This window comes from Platichthys flesus, chromosome 3, assembly GCF_949316205.1.
Source record: "Platichthys flesus chromosome 3, fPlaFle2.1, whole genome shotgun sequence".
In the NCBI taxonomy this organism is placed as follows: Eukaryota; Metazoa; Chordata; class Actinopteri; order Pleuronectiformes; family Pleuronectidae; genus Platichthys; species Platichthys flesus.
This window is the reverse complement of record NC_084947.1, coordinates 3,227,963-3,250,378: the sequence shown is the minus strand read 5'-3', so window position 1 is coordinate 3,250,378 and position 22,416 is coordinate 3,227,963. Positions and strand designations below refer to the sequence as shown.

Sequence of the window (22,416 nt, the reverse complement as noted above, 5' to 3'; positions counted from 1 at the left end):
TGCATGTGTCAGCATTGGCCTGGGGTCAAATGCTTAGACCTGAACCACGTGCACAAACTCAGACGTGAATAGAAACAGAGGGAGAGGCTCCGGTCAAACCTGTTCTCCCAAACTGGCATGGTGCAGCCTGTCAACACTACTGGGAAGATACTGGAGCCACAGTGGGCTTTTATTAGAAAACAGGCTTTGAGCACGCACGTCAAACCCTGACTCATACAGATGAGGATTCTCATTTTTAACAGTGAGAGTTTTACTTTTACTGCTAATGTGATGTCATTGTTAAAAATGAAAAGAACGCTACCACTGCATTTAATTGAACCGGTACAGGTTTCACTAAAAATATGAAGTTATCATACAAAAAAACACGTTATATTTGTATTATTTGCTATGAAAAAGACAGGGTTACTATTCTGGATTTTTGATATAGGCAGTTAATATTTTGATTACAGTAGAACACGACCTTGGGGTTGTGTCCCAGCTTAACAATCAACAGGTGTGTGTGTGTGGTTGTGTGTGAGACGTGCGCTGTAGGTGGGTTTGGCCGAAGTTCAGGTTTGTGCGTTATGACTCATCGACAGCCTGTGAGAGAACTTTGTGTCCCCGCGGAAGTCCCGAACCGACATGTGTTTTTTTTTTTTTAAACACACGTCGCTCTTTCTCGCCTTGATTGATCAATTACCCTCCAGTGCCAGAGAGGAGGTGCACGTGGAGTCAGTAACCACAGAGGAGCAGTCGAGCTTGTTTAAGGCCTGGAGGTAAGAAAAGTCGTTTTATGAAAAGAGGAGGAAGACAGTCAGACCGGATATAGGGTCAATATAAAGTAGACTTATCTTTATACTTATAGCCTTTTGATTAAGACGATGATATACTGAACACCTGTAGATATCTGTGATCACAGGTTTTAAACAAGCCTGATTACGTATTTTAGGCAGGTTATTAAAAATAGTCTTTGGTGGCAATCGTGTGTGTGTGTGTTTCTGTGTGTGTGTGTATATCTGTCACAGGCCTCTGTGTTTAGTGGTTTGTGACCATGTGTCACAAAATGAACCACTGACCTCAGTTAATGGTTGATATCAGTTCTGAGCAAAATCCCTGAGTCACTTACGCAGCACGAACTACGAGTCAATGTAAAGTCAAACCATCTCTGACTCCCAAGTCTCAATGGTATGAGGTTACACACACACACACACACACACACACACACACACACACACACACACACACACACACACACACACACACACACACACACACACACACACACACACACACACACACACACACACACACACACACACACACACACACACACACACACACACACACACACACACACACACACACACACACACACACACACACACACACACACACACACACACACACACACACACACAGGATATGTTTATATAGTTGCTCACAATTCTGTGATTATCCAGAAATGCAGCTACAACAATCGTATTTATAGAATCAACCACCAGGCACAGAAACTTCACTCGGGTTGTTTAGACAAAATAAGCAAAGTGAGGACATAATAATGACAATGACCACAACACCAGAACCCAGATTTAGTTTTTTTTAGACATAGGTCAAGAAAACAAACTTAATCATTTATTTTTGGGGGAATGGTGGGTGGACCATGGTGCACTGAGGGAGGAGACATGGTCGTCTCCATCATTTCAAAGGAAACAGGCTCAGTTCTCTTAACATCAATATGACCTTAGAAGAGGAGAAGACACTAGAATCTGTCAGTAAAAACCTACAATATTTAGATTTGACTGTCATCTAGAAAAGTAAAGTAAGTAAAGATACTTTACAGTTTTACTGACAGTAAAAGTTAACGAAACCCAATTAATTTAGTATGGGGGGGGGGGGGGGGGGAGCATCTCTTTGGTTCAGAATTTATCTCATTATAACATTTCCCAAGAGCAGGTTCAAGTTTCCAGAACCATGATCTGATCCTGACACTGTGAGAATCACAGAGCATCTTTACAGAGGCATGAATCACACGGCTCATAAACATCAGCCTGTCGACAGACAGAGCACATCACTACCATGGAAAATCATGCACACGCTATAAAAGGAGTGGAACAAGGACACTGAATTATCTGTAACTCGTGTTTTTATTTCTCATGATCTCTCCTCTCTACAGGACTCAGTGTTGGAGAGTCACAGCGAACCTCCCGTGTCCTGTTCACAGCATTTCCCAGCATTCAATCTGTTACTCCAACTGGGTTCTCACAACGGGAGCAGCCAGTCTTTAAAGATGATGTCATGATGTAATCATTCCTACCATATAACCATAAATACATTTTTAGATCTATATAAACATGGCGCCTACCGTCCTGAAAGAGACACTGGGAAAAATGTATTTCTGATCCACACATGACATCATTTCCTGACTTCTTCAACACGTCTCTGATTCAATGACATCATATAACTGGGAATAGTTTAGGAATAACTGAGATATGTTGATGTTATGATACATGTTTGTGTGCTATACAGCAGCCAGTCATCCATCTTTACATAGTGTATGTTAGGATTATGTTTTTGTCGACCCCTTGACCTTTGACAGATCAGCTCAGCCTCTCTTTATTCATTTCATCTAATTCTTCCTCCTCATCAAATCTGGTCTTCTATATTACTCAAAAGGAAAAATACTCTTTTACAACTGCGCACCTTTATATGCACAGTTAATCTCTGTACACAACAATCCTACATAAGATCAATAAACGCTCCACATCACGCCCCGTGTCCACATCCTGGCAGTGAGTCCTTCCTTTTCACCTGGGCACAGTGTTGCCTGTGCTCCCTCCACAACCAACGCTCACAATATAGATTTTCTTTTTAAGAATCAATAAGCTGTTGTCACGCATCACAACTAACCACAGTTAAAACCTTCTTCTGCATCTTTCTTCTTCTGCATTCTCTCTCTCTCTGGTCAGTTTCCTCCATTTACAAACTAGCCCTCCTGGAATGTGAATTTTGTTTACAGAACTCAGACTTTTACACAAGCCGTCTCCTCAAGGGCTCGTCCAAAACTCTAAATTACGAGGATATGAATATGTCTTTCAGTTTATAGAGTATATGAGAATATGAACCAGCACAGGATCCATAGGAAATAGTGCATCTAATGTGAATGATGATACAGCTGATGTATCCAAGACCTGGGAATTAAACTACATCTAAAATGAGACATACCCTGACACTAGTGCACCGACAGAGACCGAAGCAGCGTTTTGTGAGAACTGAGACAACCGACTCATTTTTTTTTTTTAATCTGACTGAAACTCAGAGGATTTTCCATAATCAACCTCTCTACACTGATCTATTTACGTCTCCCGGCTCCAGCAGGATCCCTCTCCCTCTCACACAAAGCAGTGGTGGAAAGTTTCCCTCTCTGGCATGCTGACACTAAATGCCTCCCCATACAAAAAAAGGGTCCCAGTGGATTATTCCACATGTGGGGTCTCTCCGCGACGCCGTCCGACCCCCCACGAGGCGAAACCCCCACTAAGACGAGCGGCGAGGAGAAAGCTGAAACCGATCCCGGATTATCTGACTTGGTTAATGACTGTTTGGGGACAATGACACGACTGACGTGTGGGAAGTGAATGTGTGTGATTGAGACAATGGAGTGTAAATTTTCCCAGCCAGTGGGATTCAAGCACACGTGTACATGTACACAGAGCAGATACAACAAACGTGTAGAAGCGCTGCAGGGACTTCTGTGTGTTTACAGTGTGTGAACATACAGAGGGAGGTAGAGACTCTCAGGCTGTGTGTGTGTGTGTGTGTGTGTGTGTGTCTGTGTGTTTGGGATTAGTGTATTGACAGCTGACTGACTGTAGGCGGGTATGTGTCCTCCCCATCCCCCCTCTGCCAACTTCTTACATAATAGGGATCAATTAGTGAAGTCCTTCAGGGGCAGAGTCACGTCCCTCCTCCATCACAGCCTCTCAGCTCAAGGTCACAGCTGTGGAAACCTCACCCTCTCTCCGTCTCTGCCGTCACCCGTCAGCCTGGCACTGCACCAGCTCTGGCTCTTTAAAACCTTAAAGTTGATGACTAATCTCCTCGCAGAGTTAATTGACTTTAAAACCGTCGACACTTCCAAACTGTTGCTGCTGCGATAACAACAATGACTCTAGACTTTTTAAAAGCTTTTCCTCAAGCACCTGGTCTCAATATCTGTCAATAAACTAACCGTTAAAGGAGACACATGTTGCTTTAACCGTGTTTCCTTCCTCTAGTGTGTTATATGGGTGTTTCTGTTCATGTAAAAGTTGTACAAAGTTTAAAAGTCCGTGGAGAAGGGGGGGGCACAGAAAGCACTGCTCCTAAAGGCCTCAACAGTCATCTGACAATGCAAGTTTGTGTAAAAGTAGATTTTTACCTTGTGTGCACACGTGTTGGTGTGTTTGTGGGAGTGTGTAGGCGGATGTTTCAAACTATTAGTGTGTGCGTGTGGGTGTGTGTGAAAAAAAAAAACAAGAAATCCAAAACAACTTCAATCTGAATCCAGGTAGAGCCAAAACTACTTTCTCTCTTTCCTGAGACAGCAGCCAGAGAAACTCCCAGAACCCGAGCAGATGATAAACAAGTAGCAGTATTGTTTCATACCTGCAGGATGAGAACGAAGAAGTCCACGGGTTTGCCCCTCTGGTAGACGTAGTGACTGAGCGAGCGCTTGTCGCTGTCGTTAAACTTGATCTCCTGGATCACCTCGGGGTGCCGCAGGATCCTCAGCAGCACCTTGTCGGAGATCTGCGCCGGGCTGAACAGGGTCACCTCTGCAGGGAAGAGAGAAACCTTTTCATTAGCTTGAAACCAAAGATCATAAACTGTGTATAAAGATGAATGTCTCCACTTCCTCCCAACAAGGAGCCAGAGTATGTGTGGTACAGATTGAGGGAAGAAGCCGTGGAAGTGAGGATCCACTGATATATGCAATCAGGACATTTCGTCCTGTTTTTGTTGCATCAAATAAATAATCCTAAACAAACACACAAGAAATATGAACATTTGAACACACTTTACATATATACACTATAATAATCTGTGGATACTGCAGTCAGATTTTAATACATATATTCCATCAACACCTACTGACACCTTTCAATCAATTTGCCAATAGGATTTTATGACTCTCATTACTTTTATTACTTTAGGTGGATTGGCTGACACCCAACAGCGATTCACACACTTTCTCATTCATGTGATTGAGTGTAGTATGAGATATAATGTGTGTGATTCATACATGATGTTGATGCAACAGGCAAACCGATAATCAACAGTGAGCAGAGTTTAACGAAGCATTAAGCGTAAACACAGTGAAATAAATGGACAGTGGGTGAATTAGTGTTGGAACTTTCAGATGCATTTAAATGAAGATCAGCTCTTTGTCAGGCTAATGGAAAAAAAACCACATGGGACATTAACTTCAGAAAAAAGTTATTCTTATTCTTCTGATAACTGAATTAAGACGATGTTTTTAAACTTAAATATATAATAATTTGCTGGTTTCAACTTGGTAGCACTAGAACACTGAACACACAGCAATGATGATTAATGTGCATTGTCCTCTTTAAAAAAAGGTGAAGAGGTGAAATGTGTTTGTTTTTCATACATTTCTCAACTGCTGGAGAGTTGGCCTGTTGCAACCAGAGCTCAAAGTGCCTCGGTCTCCACCCAGACGCAGAACAAAGACTCCAGCATGCAAACAAAACCCTTTGCAGCGCACAGTGAGAGGTGAGGCACATGAGTCCAGAGCAGGAATTCATAAGGGATGAACTGACTTGACGAGTGAGCTTCAGACATCAGTGGAGTAAAGATCTGACGTACGCTTCGTTGTGCAGAACAAACCGGGATCATTCAAGTTAAACGTAGATACATACAGACACAAGGACATAGAATTGAATGGAAGACGTTTCACAGCGTATTAATGGTTTTTGTTTTTCAGATTGAGAATTAAAAACATCTACGTGTGCTATGAAGCGTTACATTAATCTGGAACACTTCAGTCAGAAGCCAGTGATTCTTCAGATGACTCATGTCAGCCGCAACAGAAATCAGACCCAAACATCTTAAAACAGCTGGGAAGGGATCATTCATCAGAACAAGATAAACAAGGAAACAGTAACTTCCTGGTCAGGAATGCGTGACCGACCAAACAGAGCCTCTGAAAAAAATGAAAAAGTGAATTCCTGTGTAATGAATCGAGTAAGAAAAATTAGCGCAACATCCTGAGAAAGAAAACAGAAACAACGTAAGCAGACACTGACGTAATGCCTGCAGAGGAAGACTCTGGCACGCTGCTACACCACAGTGTCTGTGAGATCCGGGGAAGTGCAAGGTCACGCTAGCTGCGGCTAGTGCTAACGGCCTCTGGCAGAGCGTATCAGCCAACGCTCGCTACACAGACACCGCAACACGTTGTGGAGCGTGGCGGCGGTGGCATCACATCCATGCAGCTGGCTGGACTCCAGCTTCTTCCTGTGGCGGGAGGCGCAGGCTGGAATGTCGCATGGATCATAAATAGATCGTCCACATAAACAAACATAACCTCATCGCTGTAATGGACCAGCCTTGGTTGTCAGATGGAAGCATGAGAGAATCTGCAGCAGCATCACTTAGACATATGTTCAAATGTATACTTGACCTACAGTGACCTACAGCCCCCCCTCCCCCCCCGGTCAGTGTTTATCCTGAGAAGGTCCTGAAGATCGAACACACACCTGTAGCCAGGAAGCGATGAGCAGCGAGCAGCAGCTGAGGAGAGATCTTCACCTTCGACTCATTCTCGTGCTTGAAGGCAGAAAAGTCTCGCTTATTCTTATTGGGCGCCACCTTTTTCCTGGTGCGGTTATCAGCTGAGAAATGAGACACACACACAAACAGACACACACAGACACAAACAGTTAATAATTAAAAAAGTAAACTTAAAGTTGAAAAGGTTGATGCAATGGGAAGAACCTGGATTATAGTGGTTTTACAGCAGCACAGTGAATCATCTTGGCTGTTCTGTGTTGGTGTGCATCTTACATATACAACAACAATAAGATAACGAATAATAAACTAATGAAATAACTAACATCTTTATCTGCAGACTGGGCGACTGTCCCGGTGATAAGACCTGATAAACAAAGCAAAGTCAAACTCACTGTAAAGGTCCGACTCGTCCAGAATCTCTGATTTGATTATCTCCTCGATCACGTCCTCCAGGGTGACCAGGCCGCACACCTCGTAGAAGGGATCTCCCTCCCCCTCGTTGTTCACCTTCTGCACAATGGCCAGGTGGGACTTTCCTGAGGGAGACAAACACAAGCAACTTTACTTCATTTATTCATCGATTCCTTCCACTTACTATAATAACTAAGTGTTAATGGAGAATCCTCTGTCTGTCTGTGTCCTTTACAGAAGATGTGCATCATAAAGAAGACAGGAGAAATAACTGGACAGAGCTTTACAGACACTCGGTGGAAGGATTAGGATTAGGTCAGGATAGATTGTACCAATAAACTGTGATACAGATCCGGATCAGGGGGCAGAACCAGGAGTTGTTTTTAAATCACTCTTTAATGTTGCATGATATTCCAAGATAATAAGATAAGATAAGAATTCCTTTATTAGTCCCACAACAGGGACATTTGCAGTATTACAGCAGCAAGAGTAAAAAAAGAAATAAGACAAAATCATGGATCTTTAAAGGGAACTGTATGTGTGTGTTAGGCCTTAGTGGAGACGTGCACTCCACTCAGTGACATTCAGATGAGACAGATGCTTCCTGTCTGTAACTACATGTCATGTACAGCTACTGTGACCCCCCCCCACACACACACACTGATTCTGACATTAACTTCCCTCAGATTACTACAGCAGGCTAGAAACCATCATCGTTTGCACTCTCTCCTGTTGAGGTTTCAACACACGACATCTCACACCCACACCCACACCCACACCCACACAAACACACAAACACACATTGCAGAACTCGTAAAGCTGCTGTGACTCAGGCCAGACAGTGCGTTGCCAAGCCCCTTAAATCACGACAAACAATTGTGTTGGATTCCTGTGCGACAGCGGCCCTGCTCTAACATTAACCCATCTGCCCACACGCTCCACTTGCAGCACAAAAAGCCTGTTAATGTGTACAGGTCATTAGAGCCGGGGCTGGGTCTGGACTTTGGTCGATGAAGTGTTACTGTACAACACAACGACACACACACAAACATTCTCCACATGACAAAGCCTTCACAGTGCAGGGAGACGCTGAGTTCAACCTGCTGATGCTCTAAATTATTAATGATGTGGCCACAGGGAAGCACTCGTAGGATATAACGGGTTCGATCCCCGACTGCAGCTCCTTCCTTCTAACCACACAAACACAGGGAGCACATGTTGAGATGCACATGCAGGCAACTGGTGTTATGACCTTCTGTGTGTGTCTCTCACACACACACACACACACACACACAGCATTAAGTGACTGGATTTGAGCAGGGGACTGTGTGTGAGTCGACTTGATTCCTAACTATAGGAGGAGTCGTCTTCCGATCGTGGAAACAGCGTCTGGTTTACTACACAGACTTGTTTTTCCACATGTGCCTAAAACCGCCAAGCTACCGTGGAGCGATAGAGGATGAAACAAAAGAGAGGAAGAGGTAGAGACAGAGAGAAAAGCACAAAGGTCCGTCCACTGTCTTTGTTTCCAGAAAGAGACGCAGATCAATGGGATTTGCAAAGAGCTCTCATGACCTCCAATTAAAAGAAGACCAAAGGCTTTAAGTGTTTTTGTTAGATGTGTGTGTGTGTGTGTGTGTGTGTGTGTGTGTGTGTGTGTGTGTGTGTGTGTGTGTGAGAGAGAGACCGGGTGTCCTTGAAGTCTGCCTGCATGTCCTGGCAAAGTGGGCGCCACTGGCACGACAACACACACACACATACACACAAACACACACAGCTCATACACGCCACACAATCTCAGCTTTGACATCGCTTGGTTTTACAACACGAAAACAGCAGAAGGAACTTCGAGGAATCCATTTCCCAGCATGCAGGCTTTACTGGGGGAGTCTGTGATTCAGGACATGAGATTGTCGAGTGGGCGGAGGATGTGTTGTTTATTTAGTCTGGATGCTAACGTCTCCAGAGGAGGCGGCAAGGCCCAACATTCATGGCCATGACTGGACAACAAGGCACCAACATGAAGCGTCTGGTTATATTCAGGTCACTTTATCACGTTCATCCAGAAGATCTGAGGACCTGAATAAGTCCCTGAAGTTTATCTTTAAATAAAAGTTCAACTTGAAAGTGGAATGGAGACAGTGTTTATATTATTCATCTCATAGTGGGAACCCAATATATTAAAGGTTTCTGTTATATTGTAAGATCTCAGCACGGCAGGTAAAGAGTCCGTGCTGACGTTCGCTCGTAAGAGAAACTGAAAAGTCCCAAGATGAGTTTCTCGATCCACCAGAGATTACAAGAAATAAAGGAGGAACATCCGTCGAGTGTCCCACCGACACAATGTCTCAGAGGACGTTTATTAACAGATTATTGTTCATTCCACACATGGAATCACTGTAGCAACGAAAATAGAGCAATCGTGTAATGGAAAAGGCACAGAGTGTACACGCATGTGTGTGTGTGTGTGTGTGTGTGTGTGTGTGTGTTTGTGTGTGTGTGTGTGTGTGTTTGTGTGTTTGTGTGTGTGTCCCTGTGGTGCTGAGTCAATATTTCAGAGGAAGTACGACCCCAGGGGACATACTTACCCCCAGTTACTGGAGAGTCAATTTAGAGTCTATTGATTTCAGAGCATACACACTAACCAACACACACACAGACACACTTACACATGCACAGACACGCAAGCAGGGATCACGGAAGTTCAGCCAAGTGCATGCTGTTGTTTGCATTCAGTGTCTGACCTACGTCAGCTGAGTCTACATTTTTAATGTCACCCAGCTCCTGTGTGTGTCTGTCTGTGTGTGTGTGCAGATGAGATCTGCTCATCACACAACATGAGATCATGTGACTGAGTCGGTGCAGCACGATCACCTCAGGCCCACACACGATATAAACACAGCTGTCACTAAACAAACTGAGAATCTGACACAACAGATTATGATTTTTGTTCCTCCTCACACTCTGAGCTGAGGTGACTGAAAACTGTATCCTCACATCGGAAGTCACACATTAAGGTTTATAGATCTACACCCGAGTTATAAATACATATCATCAACTGCTCTCCACTTCCTCCCTCCATCCAGAAACACAGCTGAAATATATTGTGTTGATGTTATTTGGAGTTTGTCCATTTTTGCTACAAGTTACAGACTTTGATTTTCTCTACAATGTGTTTTTTGATCATTAAAATAAAAAATGTCAAACCTTCATTCCTCCTGTAGTGTCCTTGTGTTAATGTTACGTCGCTTTTTAAATGTCTCTTCACTGCGTTTGCACAGCAGTGATATTTGTGTGTTGCGTGTGAGTCGCACAGACTGACAGATTGTGGTTAGAAAACGGAAGGGAAATTAGAGAGGGACACACAGACACACAGAAAGCCACAGTTCAATTCCCAAACTGCCCATGATGCATCTGCTTTCACAGGGAGAAAAGAATGGTCACATGCGTCCCGTGATCAGATCCCAGATGCATCTTCAACGTTCACGCCTGAGAGCTGTCCACTGGTGATCAGATCACTCAGGACGGAGAACAGGGAGTGAGGAGTGATTTGACAACGGCTGCGTCTCTGAACCCTGATTAGAGGAAAACAGCTGAAACAAAACCTTCCCTCTCATTAGAGGATGATGAAGATGATGAAGATGATTCAGAAGAAAAGCAATTCCAACCTCCATTCAGTGTGTGTCCTCGAAACAAAACCTGGTTCCTTGGCAGGGTGGGGGGGGGGGGGGGGGGGACGGAAAATTCTGATTCTTTCACAATGTGACAAACAGAGAAGAGCGATGAGCGAAAACAGGAACCGAGAAACACGCTGACCTTTGTTAGCAACACTCAGCGCTGCCGAGCCACCGACTGCAGCGCCTCTTTCTCTGAACACACACATCACAGCATGTTCACTCCCAGATGAACAATAATTCAACACAAAAACATTCCGAGAATTTCTGCTTCCAGCTCTCTGGGTCGACTCCCTCCCGCCCGTTTAGAACCGGCTCATGATTTTAATATGTGTTCAACTTAATCCATGAAATTTAATAAGTGAGCGTTTCTCACTTTCAAGTCGTTAATTAAACTGAATCCATTCATCGCTGTTTTTTTTTGCACATGCACTGATAATCCCAGGAGGTAGGGTGACCTTCCCGGTGGATTCTCTGGCCTGTGGCAGTCCCGCCACCAGCCGGAGCACCGGCCTGTTTGTTGACATGTTACATCAACAACAAAAAAAGACGAGTGGAGCGGCAGAGCGATGGGTTCTGTATGGGAGAGGAATGCCTCCCGCATACCGCCCACACGCAAAACACAGCCCACATATCAGCAGCAGTGACCACAGCCACCGACGGCCAAACATGCATGCTGTGAGGGGATTAAACAAAGAGCGCACACTCACACTTGTGTAAAAACAGTCCACACACACACACACACACAAAGGGTTGTTGTGCAGGAGTGGTCAAGCTCTTCAAACCTGTTTTTCCAGCTAAGCATGGCGAGCCATGCAGATCAAGTTACTCTTTAAGGACAGTGAGGCTAGGAAGTCACAGTTCAAATGGCTGAAGTTTGCTCTGTAGATTAATTTGTAATTGTTTTAGTAACACAACTACATCCTAGCATCTCATAACCACATCCTCACCAATGCCATGTGAAGGTTTGGTTGTGATTTGGTGAGTAGGTGCTGACAAAAGCATGACAGTGGAGCTGAAATATAAACCATCGAGGCAATCCCACACCAAGACAATGCACACCAGTGTCTCAGTGTCACATGGTACGAGCTACAAGAGGGGTGTGTGTGTGGGTGTGTGTGTGAATACTTTATTTGACCAAGCATTACACTGCCAGATATACCCAATAATTACGACCCTTCAGTACCAGCCCCGTGGTCTTGATTTAAAAAGAACAAGAAGACGACTATAGCTGAAAAGATGATGAAATTAATAACCATGAGTCAATGGACAGATAATGTATCAACATTTGAGTTTCTGAACAAACGTGTGTTATATTAACATGGGGAAGAGGCAGGAAACGTCACAACTTGAAAACAAGTAGTGAGACCCCCCCCCCCCCTCCACTGACTCGACTTCCCACGTCCTTCTCAAGTTCCTCTCACTTGCCTCTTGGCATCAGTTACCATGGTGAAGGCCTCCAACAGCGTCTGTGTGTGTGTGTGTGTGTGTGTGTGTGTGTGTGTGTGTGTTTTTTCCAAAGGTTCCTTTAAACTCTGCTCTTTATAATAATACCTTCTCACACAGTTAAGGTACTGAACTGAGGACTTTTCCCCTTCACTCTGTGTGTGTGTGTGTGTGTGTGTGTGTGTGTGTGTGTGTGTGTGTGCATGTGTGCGCTCAACATCCTTTTCAGCTCCGACACCTTGTGACATTTTAGACGGACTATGAAGTGACCTTATTAGATGCCATGAAAATTTAATGTCGCACTGACTGTCATCGCAGGAAATACTAACAGCAGACATCAATCATATTACACACACACACACACACACACCAACACACACACACAAATGTGAAGCTGTGATCAGCTTCACATTAATCATGTTTATAATTAATGGCCGGAGGATTGTGAAATTAGGTGGCATATGAAGATGTGATACCTGCAACATTAATAAAGTATTAATGAACACACAGCGCCCTAGAAGTCAGAGGAATGCAGCGTAACAGGCAGTTCAGTCACTGGACTGAATTGTGTCTGCCCCTACATCCTCCATTAAGCTTCACCAGCGGGCGACAACTGGAGAACCTGCAGGTACAAACGGGCATAGCAGCAATAATATACCTCGCGCAAGATCACTGAGTGGAATAACACAGCTTGTACTTGGAAAAGTTGTGAAACGAGAATGGAGGTTGATTGCTTAACAGACCAGAAAAAATAAAGAAAACAATCCTGTCCATCATATTCCACTTTTCCAGTTATAGAAAGAAAGTGGCAAACCAGCATCGCCACCGACCCAAGGAAACAGGTTTACAACGGCTGCACACGTCCACATAAAAGAGGGTGTGGAGTAAGGATCCGTATAAAGATCACGAACATTTACTAGAACTACTTCTACTACTACTCTAGTTCCTCTTACAGTAAAAGAAGTATCGCAGGGTGCAGCCAGCCATTAGAAGCACTGAGGCTTAAACTCATGCATGCTGGACATCAGGCATGATTTAGAAAACACACAAACACAAGTGAACCATGAAGTCACGAGAGGGACATCGCACTGTGTCAACAGACGGTCACATGCTGCAGCCGCAGGTGCTGTGTGATACTGGTCCTCGTTTTGGCCTATGTATACTCAAGTCTTTCTTACATATTTACCAGTATGGGATCAAATGGAAAAACACCTGTTAAAATATATTTTCCTTTGTCTGTTTTTGCACTTGTTGCACCGGTTTTCATTCATAGTGGAAACCAGGGAGAAACAGCAAACGCACAACATGGAAATAGATGATTAGATAATACGTAGAGGAAGCGATTTAACATTTTTTGAAGGTGACCTCAAACCGAACCCAACAATAGACATGTATGAGCTGACGGTGGCTTGGTCCCACCCTGAAGCTCTGTGGATCCCTTCATCGTCACTGATGGAGAAATCTGAGATGCAACCATGTTTCAATTGAAAGTTTCATTTCTGGTTTTGGATCTAAGTTGTTAGGTTTCTTTAGGAACTGAATTGTAACATCTTGATTAACCCTAACCCTAGTAAAACAAAGTGTTGTGAAACTGCATTTGATTTCATGTGAGTCAGTTCTTTAAAAAACTGAGGGTTACAGTTGAACCTTCAACACGTTCAGCCTCTCGGGAACCAGCTCTTCTTCTCCATCTACATCGTCTGCTCCTTATCTGTGTTTGTGAACTTATCTGGACACCACACCCAAGTCTTTAGGAGCCTGATGTATGCTCTTTGTGTTTAATGACCATTTGTCTGTTAGGTGGCTGCCAACAGATTAGTGGAGAGTAAAACATTTCCAGTACAGATGTATCAGCTGATGTGTTTGTGTAGCTTTTCTCAGCAGCTACTTCAGATACTTGAACGGACATTGCGTGTTATGTAGTATAATTCGCTGGTAACTTTGTCATATGATCTGAGAGATTGCCGTCCATGGCTTTTGTACTCTGACACCTGCACACACCTGCTCCCTCTCCTGATGAGCCTGAGCTTGTGACACTCCCTGTACACAAACACACACACACGTATGGGCACATATGTTAGCCGACCTTCACTCTGTACATTCCTTCCTCAGCGTCTCATCTGAACACTTAATCTAACAAGAACCTCTTACCTAAATGTTTTTCCAGGTCTGCCTCTTTTTTAAATTCTATAATAAATCACACACACACTTCAAGTCAAAGATTACCCAACCCCAGCCTGATAACGTTGTCAACACAGCAGACCTGAATCTCCACTCCTTTATGACAATGGGTGTGTCTCTCACTCCCTCTTTGTCTCTGCCCTATTTGTTTCTCCACGTCCCGGTTACAGTCACTCTTGGCAGCGAGGACTGTTAAAATACTAATAGAACTCTCCTGCTGCAATATGAGCTCACAGAGCAGAAAGCATTAACAAGGAGATGCAACAATCCACATTAGAGCTGGAAGTGAAAACATGGGGGGACTGGCAAAACCAGAACATTTCAAATAAGTAAACACTCTGGAGACGTTTTCAAATCCCTCCTGAAGGAAGCTCATGTATGAATTTGAAACAGGAAATGTGACGCACAGCCACACACACACACACGTCCTAAATTTCCAGACTTTTAATTAGGAGGCTCGCAGGAAAAGGTCTGGAGCAGCTGGCTCGGACATTTGCATTCTCACCTACAGACACTCTGTCCAGACCCCGGTGCAAGTCTGCGGCTACATCCAGTCTATGACATTATACGCCAGGTGTCCACACTACTCCAGAGTTTAAGAGACGCCAAAACAGAGAAGTTTGGAAACGATGACATCAACAACTGATTGATTATGTTCAGTCACGACGTAGCCTTCACCGATTCGCCAGGCTCCTATCACATGACTCCCTCCTGGAAGAAAACAACTGGCATTAGCCTCGCCGACCAGTTCTGAACACATCGGGTTATCAATTACAAACGTAGCTGACCCCCGTTGTCTTTTGCTAAACGCTGCTTTACAATGACACAACTGCTCACATGTGCAGGAGATGAGCTGTTATTCAGTGTACACGTGTGGTCACATGATAGTGCGTTGTCAGGCGTGTTAGTATGGACATGGATTGTTTTAGTGTGAAAATGCCACGTGTGTATCTGATGATCAGCCAAAAACTACTTCCTCTTGGAAAAGTGTGTAACTCAACAATAATGTCCGCGGGGGGGGATGGTTGTAAAATTAACCCATGACTACAAACGTATAACTGAAAGCCTCTGTCTCGAACTACATAGTGTTAGAGGGGACCTGTGGAAAAAACATGGTTGAGTTGCATCCTGGGAAATGTAGGATCCAGAGCTTGACTCAGACTATTTAGAAATTATGATACAGCTGATTTCTGGACGTCTAAATCTCACTGGTCTGCCTCTTTAAAAGCATTTTTTTATGGCTTGTTAAAATAGGATTTGGTGCTTCTTCACGTCCTTGAAGGCTCCTGTGCTTCTGGTCAAACTAGTTAGCAACTGTCATGCTAGAAGGGTTAGCAGGAGCACAGCTAGCTGCAGCCTCTGACTCGTGTAACACATGTCACCAGCTTTTTACTGCCTTCCACAGAAACACCCTCTGTGTCTCCCTCTCTGCAGATACCTGTGACATCACGTGTCTCTCTTTCCATTCTGAGGAGAGAAGCTCATGCTGAGTCACAGAGAGGAAACACACACACATCTACCCACACACACACACACGTTGTTGACACACGCCAAAATGCACTCACTCACTCTCTTGTTGGCCGACTTCCCCGTCTGCTGAGTTCATTGTATTACATCTGTATATCTGATTGAGGGCTGGAGCCAACGTTTCATTACATACGCACTTTCTAAAAAACGTGTAAAGCCTGTTTTGTCTGAAAACAAAAGTGGGTTCCACTGAGGGATCATTCTTTTATCTCTTAAATTAGTCCAGTGACGGGATAGAAAATATACTCTCACACAGTCTGCTGCTATTATTATGCTTTTTCCCATCATGGCTCAGTCTCTGTCTTTTTCTTTATCCTTTGTCAAATCTAGGTCTTTTTATTTTATTGTTGACATTTAAAGCGGCTGTAATTAATATGGTCAAATCGGTGTGAAAACGATGTGAACATTGAACATGTGGAGAATCATCTGTGTCTCGGAGCCTTCCAGGGAGTTTCAGCTCATTGATTATCCGTCCGACTTCAACGTTTTGATTCGCCACCACTGCTCGTGTGTTGTTTTCAAAACACATAACAGCCACACATGTAGCTCAGCCGCTTATTGAAACAATAAGCGAAACTAAATAAAGACCCTTTTTCCACTGGTCACAATACAAAATAAAACCCACTAACATCTGGCTTTTGTCTAAAATGGGAATGGATACAATCGGCCTTCACTCCCGGGTCAAATGACCCTGCAGTAGACACGGGTTCTTATTGGCTCTCGCTCCAATCGGCAGTGACGAAAAGGCAAACTCTCCTTCTAGCAATTGCAAAGGAGTCAATTGTCTTTTCAGCAGGTTCACCCCCAATTTAAACTTCCTGATTACACCCGTTAACTCTGGTGAAAAAGGCAATCGATCCATTTCCTCAAAGCTCTTAAAGCCTTTACTGTTCATGATAATAATAGGAATCACTATTATACTTCACCACAGTGAACATTAGCTGCAGGTCTATATGCGTCTGAGCCTCACGACATGTGGACTTATCTAAATCCATCAGGACTCAGAGTCTAATCAGCTGAACATCAGGTACTGTGTTATCTGCCGCCTGCTTCTTCTTCTCTCTCTTCCTATCATGTCATTCGAGCTCAAAGTGCTGACGGTGCAGCTGCAGTCCTCTCAACTTAGTGTGTGCTCAATATGTTGTGTGTGTGTGGAGGGGGGGGAGACACACTTTTAGACTGTGTGTCCTAACAATGCCAGGATAGAGCACATGAAGTCCGGGTTAATCTGTCTGAAGATCTGTTTCTGTGATTGCAGACATTACTGGAAATACTTAAATTGCATCCAGGCTGTTATTATCAGAAAACATAAACTCCATGGCTGCAACTAACAGTTGTTTTCATTATTAATGATTACCTTAAGTGATTCAAATAGTATATGGACTGATTAAACACTCACACACACATTCATACAGCGCTTCTTTCACATCACTCAGACACAGCCAGGTCTACACAGCCATCAGGGGCAAGTTAGTGTCCAAGGACACAGAATACTGAAGACAGGGATCGAACCACCACCTTCAGGATAGTGGCCGACCCGCTCTACCTCCTGAGCTACGGCAATACAATGTGCAGTCATTCTAGAGGTGCCACTCAAATCAAGAGACGGGCATTTCGGATGTTTTTGGGGAGGGGAACACTAATTGTAAAGTCTGGGTCTTTCCCCCTCGTCACATTGGAAACTTCATAAAAGTTAGATTTGCATACGAGCAAAAGAAAACCCACCCACGGTGACTCGATATGAAAATCTCTTTGTTTTAACATGTTTTTAATAGTTTGCTTTCCATGATTATTTACTGGCAAGAGTCAAATATCCTCTGAGTGGAGCCCCCCCACGCCACCAAACCCCAACAATAGGCACAATAAGGCCTGTGACTGCCTTCAAACCTTGTTATTTATAGCTGTTGTTCAGTAAGCTACAAGGTGCTCAGTGGTTAGGCTACATCCAGACCCGACTGTAATAACATATAATTACAAGCTGTTTAAATCAGTGGCCTTTTGAGTTGCTCTTGTTCATCAGCGACAGAGCAGACCACGGCCCCATCACCACAAATCACCAGTCTCCATCTCCAGTTCTCTGTCACGCCTCGTGGTTTCCCAGTGACACTGAATATCACAAAGCTGCTGACAACATGTGACAACGACCCTGAAGTCTTCTTTTGCCACCGAGGTGTCAACATACCTCAAATGTCAAAACCACTTAAGACCGCCTGATCTGACCTGCGCTCACTTTCGAATACAACCACACTCAAATCACAGCAATCTCATACTGCTGCTGACAAGACTTTGTCCTATAACGTCACATCTTATTCAGGTTAGATCTGTGGTTCTCAAACACATATAGTGTGGGTCCAGGGGTGATGGGGGTCTCCAGTATCTGGAACCAGTACTTTGGGGGGTAAGGGGTTGAACAGTCCTGGAAACCTTCAGTCAAATAACAAAAACTGCATGTAATTTATAATTGTGATATATTTCTAGTTAAATCAATATAGCAAAAGGTGAAATAGAGCTGCCTTGAGAAAATGTTGTTCAATTAATGTTATTTATTGTATTTCCAGTATCTGAGCGGCAGCAAGGAGAAGAACTAAAGGCTTCCTCCACTGCGGCAACCCTCAAACTCCAGAGTTTACCCACAGTGTGCTCTCATATCTACTTAGGAGTAAATCTCTCTGCTGCCAAGCTTTAAGCCAAGATCGTTTCCAACTCTGTGTTAGTGTGTGTGGGCAATGCAGCTTGTTGCCAAACCTTCCCACCTCGCCTGCCACTCCTACAAGATGAGCTGCAGAGCTATTCCGTGGCCAAATGTCACTGAGCGCTGAGCAACACCACCACCACCACAGCAACTCTAAAGTCAATTTACAGCCACAAGTGCAAAGTAACAGAGAAAGATGTGAATTTATAAAGTGTTGAACTGAGAGGGGAAGTAACGTTTAGTGACATTTTACTTCCTTTACTACGTCTTACACAGTCGCACACTGATGCTACAACAGAGACAGAAAGACAATCACTCCCTCCTCACTGCACTGAGCCACAGACACAGCAAGTGTGTGTCTACTGTCTGTGACCTTGAGATGAGAGGCCTGAGAAAGGAAAACTGCATCCCTGCGGGAGATGGCGTCAGTGTGAGTGTGTGTCCTCCTGAGAGAGGGAGTGTGTGTTTGTGTGGAAAGAGGAACGGCAGCGCAGTGAGAGAGAAGTGAAACAGGGGAAGTGTTTTGATATCACCACAGTCACAAACCTGACTGTTGTTACTTCTGATTTCTGGCAAAGCCTCAACAAAGCTTCTCAGCAGAGTTGTTATTTGTGAGAAGAGCACAGCCTTGGTTTATTTTCTGTGATAAGCGATGTTTATATTTCCAACTGTGAGATATAAAAACAACTCTCTTCTCAGTAATCCTACCACGGCGGTCTACACGCCCCAATATAGTAAACGATAAACATGGCGACTTGATTCTGTATCCGTCCTTCACTCAGATGAAGTATCTATCACCAACATGAAATCTAAAACTACTATGTCTTTGATATCAAACCCTCGGGAGCAGAGGGAGTCTGGCAGAGGAAGAGTTTCAGAGTCAAATGCTTGATGCAAATAGTAACCACAGCCGTGTCATTCCCCGATGACCTTTAACCTGACAGTCTGGATAAGAACTAAATCAAAGTTAAAATCAATGTGATGCTGCTTTTGCCACTGAATCACATCACATATCATTTCATTCTGGTCAACGCACAATTTCATGATCGTTTCCTGTGAAAACTATTTAAAAAGTGATAAACGCAGCTGGAGATGATGTCCTCAGATTATCATGTATTGACCAGACAGCCCTAAACTACAAAGATATACAGTTTATAATCATGTTTGATCACCAATGAATTGACTTTTTGTCTTTTTGCTTCTAAAAGGGACCAAAACTTATTCAAATTATCATATTTTAGTAGATTGACTTCTATTGATCGATTGATCGATCAATGATCTGATGGTTGAAGCTTTAAATGACCCTGCACCCTTCACTATCAGTGCAGAACTCAAAGTTCTTCAAAAAAAGGTCATAAGTCATAATACTAGGGAGGAGGCGGTTGCTATATTGATTAACTTGTGTTTTAAACATTCTTAACGATATCACAATAATATGGATAACTGTATTAATTTGGTTCACTGTAAACATGATAGCATTTTCAAACCTGTTTCAGTGGTAAACCTTTGCCGCCCCATAAAGTTAAACTTTATGGGGGCATTAAACTTTGGTGACCTTAGATATATACTTTGCATTCCCATATGTTGTCGGCGTTTCTGAATCAAAGCAATCTCACAGCCTTTCATCACACACACACACACACACACACACACAGTTCTGATGGAGACATACTCTAACCTTAGACATAGTTATTGCTTAAAGCTAAACCATAACTTGACCTAACTTTAATATGAAATGATTTACATTATGGGGACTTACTGTTGTCAACACACACACACACAGCTTCATCCATGCACTTCACATCCACCGTCAGTGATTCCTAAAGTACAGACCTCTGCACCTTCACCTGAACCCCTGGGCCTGTGTGTCTAAACGTGCACAACAATCCCACACCACTCGCACAGACCTTTCTTGAACTCCTCCAGCATGGAGTCCAGCTTGGTGTCGTGGAAGACAAAGTGGACCGGGTGGTTGTAGAACTTGGTGATGGTCTTCAGGGTGGTGCAGTCGTCCGGGTCCACGAAGGCCAGGTCCTTGACGAACAGGACGTCCATGATGTTGGAGCGCTCGCCCTCGTACACGGGGATCCTCGTGTAGCCGCTCTCCATGATCTCGGACATGGTGTTGAAGTCCAACACGGTGTCGCTGTGGATCATGAAGCAGTTGCCGATAGGCGTCATGACATCCTCCACCGTCTTGGTCCGGAGCTCCAAGGCGCCCTGGATCATGTTGAGCTCCTCCTTCACCAGGTCGTTGTAGGGCTCGGTGACCTTCAGCATCCCCACCAGCTTCTCACGGTTGTACACGGTGCCGATCTCCTGGCCGAGGACGCAGTCGAGGAGCTTGCTGATGGGCCACGACAGCGGGAAAGTCAAGAGCATGAACAACTTGGTGACCAAGATGGTGTTCGCCCCGACCGCCAGGCCGTGCCGAGAGCACAGCGCCTGGGGAATGATCTCCCCGAAGACGACGATGCCGCAGGTGGAAGCGATCACGGCGCCGATCCCGGAGTTGGTGAGGTCGTCCAGGAGGATGGTGAGGGTGGTGTTGACCAGGACGTTCCCGAGCAGCAGCGAGCACAGCAGGTAGTTGCCCTTCCTGCGGATGGGCTCGATCTTCCGCGCGTACTTCTTCTCCTTCTCGGTGCCGCAGCTCTGCACAATGCGGAGCTCCATCGGGTCCAGCGCCATCAGCCCCAGGTTGAGCCCGCTGAACATGCCGGACAGCACCAGCAGGAACGAAATGAGGATGACCTGCAGCCAGATGGGCAGCAGGGACTTCTTCACCTCCACCACCCGCAGTCGGCCGTCCCGTTCGTCCAGCAGGTACCAGTCGTCCTCCTGCGGGTCGCGGACGCACAAGGCGAACAGCTTCACCATCTCGCTCTTGCGAAGCTGCTTGATCTGGACGCTGACCACCCCGGAGCTGCTCTGGTTGCAGAACTTCATGGCCCCCTTCACTACTATATCCTTCGTGTGTTCGGGACAAGTTCTATTGGGGGCGGGCGTGTTAGCTCCGGGGATTTCCTCCTCCGTTTCGCTGGAGCCGAGCTCCATGAACCTGATGAGCGCCGAGCTGTTGGGGAACAAGTGGAGCCCGTAGAACCTGAAGCGGATGTCGCTGCCCTCGGTCACCTGGATATCCCCATCCTTCGTGGTCCCGGCCGGCTTGTCGCTGCTCTCCAGCCTCCAGCCGAGGATCCGGGTGACCCCTCTCGGCTCCGGAGTCACCGCCGCGGCTTCGCTGCCCGAGAAAACACAGGAAAAGAGAAGTAAAGTTACCGTGAGCCCTGGTCCGCACCAGTCCGTCGCCATGTTTGTTTCGCTCTCTGCCAACGGGGGAACTGACGTCACATAGTCGGCTCCGAAGGCCCGCCTCTCCAGGCTAATTTACATATTCCCCGAGAACAGCCAATCAGTGACTGCAACGTCACTCAAAATAATCGACCGCGCCCCCTCGGTTATCCATTGTTAAGGTGGACTGACATGGTTTGCTTTTAAGGTCGTCTACGTGCAGAAACAAGAAAACAACAAAAAGTGACAACACATACAAATACAGGAAAGCGTTGCCAATAACGAAAAGGAAAAGTGATGAACCTGGCTTTAGCTCAATGCTTTGTGAAGTTTCATCACCACTGATGAGTAGCTGACTTCAATAACTTCACAAACCTATCACATGCTGCAGAGAATGGATACGATAAATAAGGATATATG

General features: G+C 44.8%; 1 protein-coding gene across 2 annotated transcripts in view; it reads right to left on the bottom strand.

Annotated features, from left to right (window-relative positions):
• Positions 1–22,076, bottom strand: part of LOC133937214 (metal transporter CNNM4) — a 31,764-nt gene extending 9,688 nt beyond the window's left edge. Inside the window, exons 1-4 of one of the 2 annotated variants that reach the window (XM_062381382.1) lie at positions 20,610–22,076; positions 7,164–7,307; positions 6,738–6,872; positions 4,624–4,793 (exon numbers count right to left, since the gene is read on the bottom strand). In XM_062381382.1, coding sequence (XP_062237366.1) covers positions 4,624–4,793; positions 6,738–6,872; positions 7,164–7,307; positions 20,610–22,017 — 1,857 coding nt within the window. In that variant the 5' untranslated portion in view covers positions 22,018–22,076. The remainder of the gene's footprint in view (positions 1–4,623; positions 4,794–6,737; positions 6,873–7,163; positions 7,308–20,609) is intronic. The other variant, XM_062381380.1, reaches the window with a different exon arrangement.
• Between the last annotated feature and the right edge of the window lie 340 nt (positions 22,077–22,416).